The sequence below is a fragment of the Anabrus simplex genome, chromosome 6 (assembly GCF_040414725.1).
Source record: "Anabrus simplex isolate iqAnaSimp1 chromosome 6, ASM4041472v1, whole genome shotgun sequence".
NCBI lineage: Eukaryota > Metazoa > Arthropoda > Insecta > Orthoptera > Tettigoniidae > Anabrus > Anabrus simplex.
Genome location: NC_090270.1, coordinates 300,205,425 through 300,220,068, shown reverse-complemented (window position 1 = coordinate 300,220,068; position 14,644 = coordinate 300,205,425). Strand labels below are relative to the sequence as shown.

At 38.2% G+C, this 14,644-nt stretch overlaps 1 protein-coding gene across 1 annotated transcript in view; it reads left to right on the top strand.

Moving 5' to 3' along the window:
• Positions 1 to 14,644, top strand: part of Dnah3 (dynein heavy chain 3, axonemal) — a 912,075-nt gene that overhangs the window by 648,690 nt on the left and 248,741 nt on the right. The window contains exon 41 of the mRNA XM_068228454.1: positions 13,117 to 13,356. Coding sequence (XP_068084555.1) covers positions 13,117 to 13,356 — 240 coding nt within the window. The remainder of the gene's footprint in view (positions 1 to 13,116; positions 13,357 to 14,644) is intronic.

The window sequence follows — 14,644 nt, the reverse complement described above, 5'->3', positions numbered from 1 at the left end:
TAACGCAAGAAAGCTGTATGAGGGCTATTTGTCAGGGGAAAGGTGGAAAAATGTGGTGACATTAGATGAAGCATATGTATACCTTAGTGACTGTAACAAACCTGCTCGATTTACTACTGCCCTAGAGACAAAAAAAAAAAAAAAATATCAAACATTGTATAAAGAATGCCAGGAAAGTTTTTCAGGGATTTTCAAGACCATCACTGGATACTGCCACAATGGCAAGTTAACCATTCGCTGTGTCACTAATAATGTGAAGGTGAACTCTACATATTGTCAGCAAGAGGTTTTAATGCCCATTTACAGTGCAGATATCCCATCACTGTATGGGAGGACGAAAAATCAGGTATGGGTACATCAAGATAAAGCATCTAGCCACGCCTCTCATTTGACTCGTCTATTCTTTGAGAGAATGGAGATGAAAACTGGAATCCGTGCAATTCCTTTTAGGCTGATGGTACAGAGCGGTTTTTGCCGAGTTGGCCGCCGCCTGCGACTAATACACAAAGTGGTTTTTGATGACTTACAAAACACATGACTGAGCATGATATTAGATGATGCAAGACAAACTACAATTCTTAGACCACAATACAGAAAGAATCATTGCTGCCATGCCAGGCCAAAGCTGACATAGTGAGGACTAACCTAATAAGGTATGTATGTATGTCTACCTCGTAGCCCTATTTCTTGATATGAGGTCTGGGAAGGTCTGGGATGAGGTGAGATGAAGTGATATGAATGAATATGGCATATTTTCATAGCCAGATGACCTTCGTGACATCAACCATGGTTGAGGAACGAGGAAAGCCAATGGCGGGTGTCGAAACCACGCATCTCCCGAATGCTTGGCTCCATAGATGTAGCATGTTAATAATCTAATGCAGGAATACTTACTAATAATGCAAATTCCATGTAAATTTAACTGAATGCATTCAATCTATGGTGCTAGAGTGCACACAAAGTCTTCAAAGCATTCGTTACACGGCTAGCAATTGACAGGTCGAGTCGGCAAATTGCCGCCTGTCGGCGAGCTCCGCTGTGTCTGTTTCATCCCATCTGATACACTAGAACCATGCACCAACTTGGTGGCCGAGTCATCAAACACCACTCTGTGTGTCATCAGCCTTACTGACATTCTGGTCAAGGTACCCGATGGGTCACCCGTGGACTTCTGTGCATTTGGACTCCTAGAAAGGGCCTTAGGAAATATATATCCATGCACTATCAACGGCTTCTGGAAAGCCTGTCAGGAGGAGTGGGATAAGATAGACATGCTAGTGAAAATGTCTGCTGCAGTAGAAATTGCATTGTCAGGCTACAGCTAGAAATGGTGGCTTTCCAATTGAGCACGATCATTGGTGGAGACGTAGATTTTCATAAGGTAACTACCATTCAAACATCATCCCCAGAGATCCCGAACGACCTTCTGTAGGCTCTAAAAATGGACCTATTTCCATATGATCATACCTCCACATCATCATCATTGAGCACAGTTTTCAGCCACTGGCTGGAGGTGTTTCAAATGTAAGACTTTCCATTTTCTGTCATTCCACCAGCTACGTTTTGACATTCTGTTCCGGTCTTCTCCTCCCTTTTCAACACAATCCTTCTATCCTTTCAGCCACCTGTCTTTCACTCTTCCCCTTATTCTCTTGCCACCCACTTCCATCTTATGGATTTTTCTGTATACTCTTGAAGTTTCCATTCATTTGACAAACCCGTACCCTCGTAGTTGACATTTCTCTAACCCTCTTGTAACGGTTTCTTTTTAAGTACTTACTTTCTTCACCTTCTCAGTTTTCAATCTGTCACTTCTTGTAACTCCTGTTCTGCTTCTCATGAATTTCATTTCACTCACCCACACTCCACTAATATCTCTTCCTTTCATTACCCAATTCTGTGATGCTTAGGTTAGTATTAAAATATAATAGGCATAATATAAGGAATGATAAAAGTTTCTGTTTGAGGGCATTGCTGCAGCGGACATACAACGTAGTGCAACTCCAATGCGTGTATATAAGTATGAACATGTAGGCAAAGGAATTAGTGTGGCAGTCGTGTCGTGTTGAGGTGCATGTGTTAATTGCGTCAATGTGAACTATGGCGAAGTTATTAACAAATGCGTCCAAACAGGGCCAATGTGCTGTTATTCTGTTCTTGGCTGCCGAAGGACAAACACCGGTGGACATCCAGCAGAGAATGAAGACTGTGGGCAGGGCATTGTGAAATAGTGCATCAAGTTCCGTGAGGATTGCGCTTCGACACAAGACGCCGGTTGATCTGGTAGGCCAGCCTCATCCATTATGGACAACAACTCAAGTGGAAGATACTCGAGCACCCGCCCTATAGTCCTGATTTCTCCCCATGCGATTATCATGCTTTTGGTTCCCTCATAAAGGCCTTGAAGGGTCGACGCTTCCTGTCGGACAAGGATGTGCAGCAGGCGGTTACGGACTTCTTCAACCAGCAGTACGTGTTTTACGACATGGAGATCTTCAACCTGGTGTGTTGGTGGGATGAGTGCCTCAGTGCTCATAGTGATTTTGCCTTATTGGCATCCTGATTCAGAACTGTATGGCCATCGAATGGAAACTTTGTATTCGCCCCATCTATAATATGTTTCTCTCTTGGGGTGTGAGATTGGTCTGAGGACAGTCTGATGTAAAGATAGTTTCATCCAGAAGCTGATTTTTTTTCTTACAGAATCCTGTTGGATTTTCTTATAGACCCACTTAACCGGCCTTTCCTCGAACTATCCAACATTTACTATTTGCTTTACATCGCACCGACAGAGATAGGTCTTATGGCGACGATGGGATAGGGAAGGCCTAGGAGTGGGAAGGAAGCAGCCATGGCCCTAAATAAGGTACAGCACCAGAATTTTCCTGGTGTGAAAATGGGAAACCACGGAAAACCATCTTCAGGGCTGCCGACAGTGGGATTCGAACCCACTATCTCCCGGATGCAAGTTCACAACTGCGCGACTCTAACTGCTCTCGTCCGGTATCCAACATTTAGAGAGAGAGTTGAACAGAAGAATCTATTCTGGTGACTGGTCTCTGGTCTGACTTTCTGGAGGAAGATTCAAAGACACTGGACTTACACATTAAGATATAACTGTATACAGAGATCTCTTGTCGCTATGTTTTTATATTGCTGCCAAATGATATATAAATATAAATATCCCTTTTAAAATCTATCAGCCAAAGTAAACTCTCACAACAATGTTTTTCCTAAAATGTGTGGTACTTCTGGAGTCCTTCAGGAGATATAGTGAGGTATTCTGCTTTGTGTATTCAGCAGCTGAGTACTGCTCTCCCATATAGGTGAACAGCAAATATGTAAAGAAACTAAATATCCGTATGCTGATTATATCTGGCGCTATCCAATCCACTACACTATGTTCGGGCTACGATTCCTTTTGAATATTGCCTATCCAGACCTAACCATTCATGTACACCACTTCAAGAGTACAAGAAGATCTCCTTATTCACTCTCATATCAACTCACAGTGATATGATGAACCTTTGCACTAACAGATTTAAGTCTCATTGGGCTGATATTTATGTTGCTTTGCCCCTTTGGTGTTTTTAAAAGTAGGAAAGATCATGATTTGAAGATAAAATCGGAATTCATGAAGACAAATTGGGACAAACATTCATTTGTAGGATGAGGAATTAGGTACTGGAATAATTTACCAACAGAGAAGTTAAAAGAAATTCCTAACTTCTTTGAAGTAATTTAAGAAACGATTAGGTAAATAACTGATAGAGAATGTGTCACCTAGGCAACAGCCCTAAACAGTGGCACGGACTTTGGGGGCAAGGCGTTTCCTGCCCCCCCCCCCCCCCCCTCCAAAACATGATCTTAGGGGTGCAGAGTGCTATTTTGTGCTCCCAAAATTTCTCCTCCTAGATGTCAAGTCCCTTAAAGAGTGTAGTTCGGTAGTCTTCAGGGGTTGCTAAGGTGTTAAATCTGGAGAAGATGGTAGATGGTTTTATATCAGGAAATAAGATTAAAAAGCAGGCATTCCTTCAGAGAACTAAATTTCACAATGGAGACTGTTCAGGCCATACATCTGGTAGTAGAGCTTTTCACATTTCGTATCATGAAAGGCATAATATACAATAATAGGATGTTTATTAACAAAATATACAAATGCTGATCAACAAAGACTGAGACTGATTTTTTTTCACAGATGTTTATTACTCCATTTCAATGTTTACATGATCATTTTCAAAGTAGTTCCCTCCTACTTCAATGCACTTTTTATAGCACCTCTGCCAGTCCTTAAACACATGCTGCAGACCATTCTTTATCAGGTCCTTGAGAATCGCCTCACTTTTCTTGAGCACTGATTCAGAGTTCTCAGATCGAATGCCCCTAAGCTTTTCCTTTAGTGATGGGAATTTAAAAAAACACAGGGTGCAAGATCAGGGCTATAAGGTGGATGCAGTACATAGGTAATGTTGAATCAAGCCAGAAACTGCATGACTTGATTTGCGACATGAGGCCATGCATTGTCATGATGAAGTCGCCACCCCCATGCGGTTAGGAGCGCGCAGCTGTGAGCTTGCATCCGGGAGATAGTGGGTTCAAATCCCATTGTCGGCAGCCCTGAAGATGGTTTTCCATGGTATCCCATTTTCACACCAGGCAAATGCTGGGGCTGTACCTTAATTAAGGCCACGGCCGCTTCCTTTGCATTCCCAGGCCTTTCCCATCCCATCTCGCCATAAGACCTACCTGCGTCGGTGAGATGTAAAGCAAAATAGCAAAAAAAAAAAGAAAAAGAAAAAGAAAAAAAAGTAGAAGTCGCCACCCAGTCCGAGAAAGCTCTGGTCATTTCTTTGCAATGTGCTTCTTCAGTGTACCCAATACTGATGTGTAGCAACAGTAGTGTGAGGGGGAACTGTATGCCGGTAAATCATTCCATTACAGTAAAAAAATGTGATCATCACTTTTCCTGCAGATGAAATAACTTTTGCCTTTTTTGGTGATTTCCACACTGTGCTGGCTTATTTGCCTTCAGGATCATAATGATGCTTCAACTTTTTGTAAGTTTCAGTGGCTGTATGGTTTAAATTAAAACAGAATTTGATTGCGCTGTATTGCTCTTCTCACGTCACCTCCATTGTCTGGTATACGAAATGCACGTAGCGTCTACAAAATAGAACATTACCACCAACCTACTGATACAAGAGTGCTGCCGCCTACGTACATTATACGTGGAAACCCGCTCTTTTCAAATATTTATGTTCCAGATAGGAAACTATCAGAGAAACTACAGGAAGAAAATCAGTCTCAGTCTTTGTTGATCAGCCCTTGTATTTATGAAGAAAGTTTTAATGTTTTTAGTTGTGATTATTTTTGATAGCTTCGTGCATGAAACTTTCCTTCAAAATATTTATTTATGAATCAAGTTCTATTTTTCTGTTTACTTGTGAATATTATTGAAAACTCCTTACATAAAACTCATAAAAAATATATTTGAGAGACAAGCTCTATTATTGTTCTGTTTTTTCTGTTTGTTTGTGAATATTGTTAATATATAGGAGGACTCAAAATTACAGATGCAGAAAACAAGAGTAAAATTACCACCCTTCTTAAGAATCACAAATTTTCAACTGAAATGATGCTCAGAAGGCCTGTAGAGATTTCAGACAAATTAACAACACTGCGATCAGAATGAATGATGAAGTACTGGGCAGATAAGAAGAATCAAACAGTATAACCTTCAAAGAAAAGGTGTACAGTTCATGGAAGACTCAAGTGGTCCTATGTGGCCAATAAAGTGATGTATTCACAAAGATGCACACAAAATGCTTCCAACTTGCGTACACTGATTTTTATTTACAAACAATTATTTACACATTAATCACACATAACCTAATCAACTGCCGTCACAAACAAACCACATACATCAACAAACCACCATCTTTAACAACTGCCTATCACGAAGCACATGGAGATTGCAACCTTGAAACAGTTGACTGCTGACTGCTTACATTAGCATGTCGGCCTAAACACAACGCGTGCTCACGTAAACAACTCTAACTAAACAATAACTGCACTCCACCATCAAGACCGCTTCCTTATATATGTCGCCTGGCCAGGCTTCTAGAAGGATATGTCACAACATATCTTCTAGTAAAGTAGAGAGTGCTTAATACATAGTTACAATTAGAAGGAAGGTTCTATATAGTTCTTGTCTTACCTAGTGTTATTCTGGATATTACAATGTGTTGCATAATACTGTAGTGGATTACACATCATATAATTATACTGGTAATAACAAATTATGTACTATTGACTACAGGTTCTTATATTAACTAAACTCATATATATATATATATAGCACATGTTTCATGAAATAACCTCACAAACAATGCAATCATATTGTCTGTACATATATATGTAACTTAACTATGTAAATAATAATACTAATACTAAATGGATGTAAAAACTTCATAGCCATGCCTAACAACAACAACAACAACAACAACAACAACAACAACAACAACAACAACAACAACAACAACAACAACAACAACAACAACAACAACAACAACAACAACAACAACAACAACAACAACAACAACAACAACAACAACAACAACAACAACAACAACAACAACAACAACAACAACAACAACAACAACAAATATTATAATAATAATAATAAATAATAATTCAAGCTCGATATTGGCATTATTTACCCATGGGTTAAAGAATATTGTTTTCAAGTTATATCAGTTTATCACACTTGCATCAAAAGTTAATAATAATAATAATATAGGAATGTTTGCATTAGTAGTTGTTCCTCATTTCACAGCCATTAATTACCCAAAGTCAGTGCGCCTGGTCCTAAATGTAGATCAGTGGTGATTGATTGACCACTGCTGCTGTCGCTACCGCAGTCTTGTCATTCAACTTTTCAAATGATAAGGGAGTTAAGAGGATGGTTTCAGCCTTAGTGAGGAGTAAGAGCATCAGTGTACACAAATGGTTCCAGAGAGCTTGAACCTGTTTGATCTCTCATGACATCATTAAACAGATTACGCAAGGACATTAGTGAGGCCTCTGCAGTACTACTGATTATGACAGCAGAGCTTCTTTCCTAACTGTTGACCACATTGTATCTGAATGTCTGTTCCTGGGTCACAATTCCAGTGGCTATTAATCCTATCCAAACAAACACGCAGGCCAGTATCAAAGCAGATTACATAGCACATCAGCTGTTATATAAGACAGAATGTGAAATTAGCAAAGTTTTGTTGTGGCTTTGATTCTTTGTTGAGAGTGGATTTAGATTTGTGTTTGGTTTTATTAATGAGGCTGTTTATGTAGTGGAGACTGAAACTATAACTTAGAGCTATAGGTGTGGATTATGTTTAATTCTGTATTAAGATCGGACTGAGCCATGGGAGTATTGAAAGCTCTATTAATCATACTGTGGTAAGTTGCTTTCTTATGAGAGCTGGGATGTGTGGAGTCTGCCCCTATGGTGGTGGAATTCTGTGTAGGTTTTCAAAATATTTTGAAGGTGAGATAATCGTTGTGTCTAGATTTGTAAGAGGCAAGAAATTAATAGAATAATTATTTTCTTTCTCTAATGTAAACTTGTTATAAGTAACCAAATCATTTAGTGACTTCAATATTATTTCCCTGTTAGTGGATCGTTCACTTCATTTAAGACTTCATTGTCTCATGCGGTATGTCCTGCATCATCTGACTTCCGTCAACTGCATTCATTAGTTTTGTTTAAAAGAAATTATTTTCATCTTGTCCTCCTCCAAAACTGTGTGTGTCCATACCATCCAGTAGTTTATTATTCATCCAAATAAAAGACCTCAGATGGGTCATATTCGATAATCGTGCACCTTAAGTGTATTACCAAACTTCACAAAAATTTGCTCTCATAAGGGACATGTGGTACTGTATGGTACCAGACTATTATTGACAACCAATAGGGCCAGTTTACATGATTCTTCACTTCCTATCAATGAATATATTCAGATCTGATAATATAAATCTGTTAAGAGAAAAATAAAATCTCTGTCGTTTCTCGGTCAAACTGACTGGCTTAATTGAAGAAAAAATTAAGGATATTTATGAAAGACTTGAGCGATGCCTCCAAAAATCTTTAAGGAAATTTGCTCTGCAAAATGAGGTTCAATATTTTTCTGCGTGATTGGTGGCAAAGAAACTGAAATTTAAACTTTACAAAGTTACAGAAGTGCAAAGTTTAAGCCGAAGATATCCACCCACAAGAAATTGGTTGCTTCAGTCTGTCAGCAGTAGTAGCAGCGGTAGTAGTGAATTGAATCCTGAGTTAGTGCTATTGTTTGATGAGGGAGGGTCTTGTTCACATGCATGTGTAAGTTTGCAAAATAACCAGTACTGGTGAAGCTTCACTACATGACCTTAAAGTAGGAATTTGGTGCGCTGTTAGTGGTAAAATAATTGTAGGGCCAATTTCTTTCAACAATACTATTCATTCTGACTTCTTTTTCTTCTTTTTCTACCACTTTTTCTCACATCTGTGGGGTTACAGGTGCGAACTGCATCACGCATGTGCATTTGGCCCTGTTTTATGGTCAGATGCCCTTCCTGATGCCAACGCTATATGGAGGGATGTAATCGCTATTGTGTGTTTCTATGGTGGTTGGTAGTGTGGTGTGTTGTTTGAATATGAAGATGAGTGTGTTCAGACATACACAAACATCTCACTAAGTATACAAAAGGAGTATTTCATTACCACACCTATTCAATACAAGTTTTTTCCTCAGCTGACTTAACGGAAAAGTAACTCAGATATTTCCAGTAAGACAGGGCTTCAGCACATACCGATCATAATGAATGGAGTGTGTTATGTACTTGGAGACAGAATAATGAGTGCAAATTTATGACCACGTTGTTCTCCCAATTTCACGCCTTGTAAATCCTATTTGTGCGGTAGTTTGAAAGACAGAACATATAGAAGTAACACCCCTCACCATAGAAGAACTGAAAAATGCAATTCATACCAAAATTTTGAAGGTTCATGAGGCTTAATTGCAGAGAGTGAACTGAAAAATCCTCAGACACTAGAACGCTTGTCTACAGGCTGAGGGACAGCATTGTCAACACTTACTGTAATGGGGTAAGTTTTATTATTTGTCTGTCTTTATTTTCAATCTGATTATCCAGTACTTTTTCAAGACAACCAAAAAACCCAGTTACCTGGGCCTCTGTATTTATAGTCTTATAGGTTATTTTAACAATCAGAATCATTTTTTGTTTTTTGGACTACCATAATTTTACATTATTAATAATTTTTGACTTTAAATTTTCATCGAATTTTGATTTTTAAACTATTTTATAGAAAAATGTAAACATTTTATGCCGTGTCAAGAAAATAAGGTGAAAGTATGGGCCGTGAAAGCATTAATGTAAACATTTTATTGGCATTCAAAATAATTCAGATTGTTTTGAAGAACATAAAACATGTTCAGAAAAATTTATAGATAATAGAGCAAATAGTCTGGAGAAAATTTAGATTTTATTTGAGAAAAAGTAATTTGTGAGAAACACATGAAACAAATGGCCTACATTATTAGTACACTAAGTCAGTCGATGCTCTGAAGTGATGAATGTACAGACTTAAATGCTCAAGATTGAATGAAAATATTAACATTCGGGGTCTGATATTTCACACAAAAGTACATTAAACCCTTCTAAATAAAATTAAATGAAAAACAGAAAAATGATATTTCTCCAGTTTTTCCCTTTAATAAAAATTTCCTTCATAAAGTTTCTTGTCTTCCAGTAGTTTAGTCTTACTTGCTAAGAGAACTGAGTTTAATTATTCAGATTGGAAAATAAACAAGAGTAGAAACTTGAATGTAAATTTGTGTTCTCTCATACTGTCAAGTTGAAACAGCTTTCTTCCGGTACATCCCCATGGGGGGAGAATTGTACATACCACATACCAACTTCTCTTCCAATCTTAAATCTCTGACAGGGCTGGGCTAGAACCTGTGTCTCAAGCAGTGGCAAAGCGTGAACTAAGTAAGCAGGTAGACAGAGATTATTTCTTTAAACTATTTAAATCATATTATGCCAATGGCTGTAGCCGTGTTGAAACACCGGATCCCGTGAGATCTGTGAAGTTAAGCAACATTGGGCGTGGTCAAGATTTGGATGAGTTGCCACGCACTGTTGGTGGGGGGATGGGGTAAGGTAATGGAGGAGCAGAAAGGAACTGGCCACCCTACCGCACGTAAACACCAGCTCAGGCACACCTCTGCAGAGGTTCGGACCTGCCTTCGGGCAGAATACACCCTTACCCTCCATCATATTATATATGGAATTTTGTTTTTGACGAATGTAGATCTGTATTCAATATTTTATTAATGACTGTGAAACTAAGACAAACCCTATAACAACCTATAATCCTACATGCACTAGTTTTATTTTTAAATATAGGCTAAATAGGCAGCAGGAGTTGTCAAATAACATACTTTTAGAATAAAAGAATAGCAATATATTTCATTGTTACGTAGATTTAATAAGAGAAATAAGATATAAATAGATTTTCCGTACAAGTCACGTTAAACAATATTCTTGTAAAGGAGTTCAATCCACCTGTCCTTCATTTCAGCAAGTATATTTATTACTCTCGTCTTGAAGTCAGGCGTCTTGCTAAGATGCCACAGCAATTCCTTCTCTATAGGTCGAGTTCCCAAGTTAGACAGTCTCTGGTTGGTCATAGGTTTTAATTTGTTTGAATGCACTCACAGCGCGTTCACTATAATAATAATAATAATAATAATAATAATAATAATAATAATAATAATAATAATAATAATAATAATAATAATAATAATAATAATATTAATAATAATAATAATGGCGTGCGGCCTCTGGGGAGGCGTGATGCGGGTCTATAGCCGACTTGCGCGTCTGTGAGGACGAGACCCTACCTATGATGAATTTTAATGATGAAGATGGCACACACATCCAGCACCTGGGCCATTGGAATTAACCAATTAAGGTTAAAATCCCCAACCCGATACGGAATCCAACCCGGGATCCTCTATCAAAGGCTAGCACACTAACCATTTAGCCATGGAGCCGTACAGTGCGTTCCCTAGAAACTGCTGTTAATGGAACATACAGCATCAAGTTAAGCAATTTTGTTGTTTCTGTATGCACACTCTGGAGTTCATTATTGAAAATGTAAGCCAGTACTGTTGTTGGGGTTATAATACCGTAACTAATACTGGTGGGCAAAAAATGCATGTACTTGATGGGTTTTGATGCTGTCATTCATTTATTAGGTGTAAGTTTGCTATACTTTGTATTTGAATATTATTATTATATTTTTAGACGTGTCTTATAATAAAGTAAATTCAAATTAATTACATTAAAAGCGTGTCTGAGATGGTAGCCAATAAGTGCATGAAATCCAAATACTAGCCAATGAGAGCAAGAAGAGACGCTGGTAAGTCTGTCTACTGGGCGGAGAAATCTTGCTATAGGAAAGTCATAGTTCCACAGTCAGCACCTACAGATAGCGTTTAGTGTTACTCTATCTGAAAGCTTTGAAAGTCAAAGGGAACATACACAGAATGGACAGCGTCTACTTTCATCTACATGCTTCGTGTAACTGACGCGAGCCCTAGCATTGCCGAAGTGAGATGAAAATAAGTAACGCGGGGAATACAATAATGTCACGAATGTGGAAATAATTAATGTTCTAAAAAATAATTGATTTAACTAGACAAGTTCAGAAAATATTAAGGGTACACGCTGTCTACCCTGTCTCCCCTGACACTTCACCCCTGGTCTCAAGGACAACGCTAATAGCACCAATTATGCCATAGAGGTGGATGGAGGGGAAGGGTAGCTGAACTGATTAGCCCAGATGGTAGAGCGCTGGTCTTCTGAGCTTAACTTGGCAGGTTCGATCCAGGCTCAGACCAGTAGTATTTGAAGGTGCTCAGATAAGCCTATGTCAGTCTTGTGTCGGTAGATTTACTGGCATGTAAAAGAACTCCTACAGGGAAAAATTCTGATACCTCGGTGTCTCAGAAAATGATAAAAGTAATTACTGGGACATAAAATCAATAACATTTATTATTAGAGAAATGGTAGGCAAGAGTAAGAAACAAGTGTGTATTGTAGAGTAAGCTGACCCCATCATCATCATCATCATCATCATCATCATCATCATCATCATCATCATCATCATTTTCTTCTTCTTCTTCTTCTTCTTCTTCTTCTTCTGCTGCTGCTGCTGCTGCTGCTGCTACTGCTGCTTCTATATTTTGGTGGGGTCACAGGTGCGGACTGCTTTGAATATGTGGGCTTGGTTTGTTTAATAGCCTGATCCCCTTCCTGATGCCAACCTTATGTGGAGGAATGTATTCACTATTGCATGTTTCTGTGGTTGTTTGTAGTGTGATATCGTCACAACATCATCATCATCATCATCATCATCATCATCATCATCATCATCATCATCATCATCATCATCATCATCGTTATCCTGTAATGTATTATGTTTAAATGAAGAGGTGTGTTTTGAGACAAAAACACTCAGTCCCCAAACTGTAGGAATTAACTAGATGTGGCCAAAATCATCAAACCCACCAGAAGTTAAAATGCGACCCTCTGGCCTGAAGGCTGCAACGCTGACCATTCAACCAAGGAAGCGAACAGTAGGCTGACCCAATAAGAGCAATATTTTAATACTACAGTCATCAGTCTGAGTGGACAAAGAGTCTTATGACATGTTGGTGTTGTTAAGTGCTATCATAAGTTAGGCAGATGCTGTGGGGGGAGGGAAAAGAATTAACAACGCACAGAAGGAAAGAAAAGGCTCGCTTAATTATGTCATGTTGTTCTTTAGTGTGTGCATACTTGACATTAGCGTCCAAGGAAGTTCCTATTTCTCTCTTACTTTCCCACAACTTAACTTTGTTACCCTTATTCTGCATATAATAATCTTTACTGATTGTAAAAGCATAGGTAAGAATAGAACCTTTGGCTTGAACTGATTTGAAAATCAGATCCTCTGTTTGGTTCTGAGATTATTTATACTTCTTATCTTTCTTTTGTGTCATACAGATCGAGATCAGTCGGACCTACGGTCAGAGTGAGTGGAAGGATGACCTGAAAGAACTACTTAAAAAGGCTGGAGGTGAAGGGAAGCCAACTGTGTTCCTGTTTAACGATACACAGATTAAAGATGAACTGTTTGTTGAAGATGTTAACCTCTTGCTGAACACTGGAGATCTACCAAATCTTTATGCTCCTGATGAAAAAGCTGAGATCCTGGAGAAAATGCAGCAAGCTGCTCGAGAAACCGTAAGTAGCCCAAGTACTCTCGTAAAGATAGCTTAGACACACTAAAACCTTGATAAAATTGATATGTTATTTGTCATTTATTGAACTACTAGTATCCAAATATTATGAAGACTGCCTGAGATGGTAACATCTTATACTGTAAAACTGTATTAAGATTATTTTCAACATATTAGATAGAAAACTTGCCTTATATTACAAAAAGTCTAAGATGAGGATTGCGTGCTCTCTGGTGCTGCATTACTACTACAACAAAATATGGCTGTATAATATATATGATGTGTATGATATGGAACTATATGAGGAAGTTCAATGTATTGCTACAGGAGGCTGTGTGCATCAACTGGATGTTATTACAATTGACAAGAAAAAGGGATGTGCTATCGTAATTGATTGAACTGAGCAGCTCCAAAGAGTGAAACTGGACAAGAAAAATGTATATGAGCCCACATTTCCCTACCTGAAGGAAAAGTATAGTGTTAGTGGGAACATCAAGGTTGTAGGATTAATAAGTGCCAGAGAAACCATCCAAAAACTTTTACTGGATACTTTGTAAAGTCTACTGAATTAGTCTTATTTTAATATTGGATATAGTTATAACTACAACGAAAGGTTCAATATCTTTAACGCAAAATCACTTATACCATCATTAGCAAGGAATTACCCCGTCCAATTAATGCTGAAATGTATAGGTTTCGTCTGTTGACATTTTGTTTTATGATAATGAAGGTGTTTTAATATGAACTTCCAGTGTATAGCTACAGTATATAAACTGATAAATCCATTCAAGTGCAAACTTTTACTCTACAAGATAACTTTTTAATGTTATATGTGTAATGATTTCATGTTTTGATATCAATATTCATGTAATTAAGTTTAAGTGTTTCCTAGAATATGAGAAATTTCACTTGTGATGTTTATTTGCTGAAGAAGAGAATGGGAGTTCTCGAAACGCGTACAAAAATTGAATACTGAATTATTGAATGATATTAAATATTGACAGAGCAGACCTAACAACTACCCCATGTCTTATTCTATGAATGTCTTGTGGTGAGCAGAATGCAGAAGTAATCCTGTTTTGCAAAAGGGTGACTGCACAAACATAGAAAACTATAGACCTGTCAATCTATTGCAAATACCTTACAAGCTGTTTATCAAAACAAAACAAACCGACTTGCTTGAAAATTCAACTTCTGTCAGCCTGTCAAACAAGCAGGGTTCTGAAAAGTCTACATAACAGCTGACAGTATTCAGTCAGTATAGACTCTAATAAAAATGTACAGAGTACAAA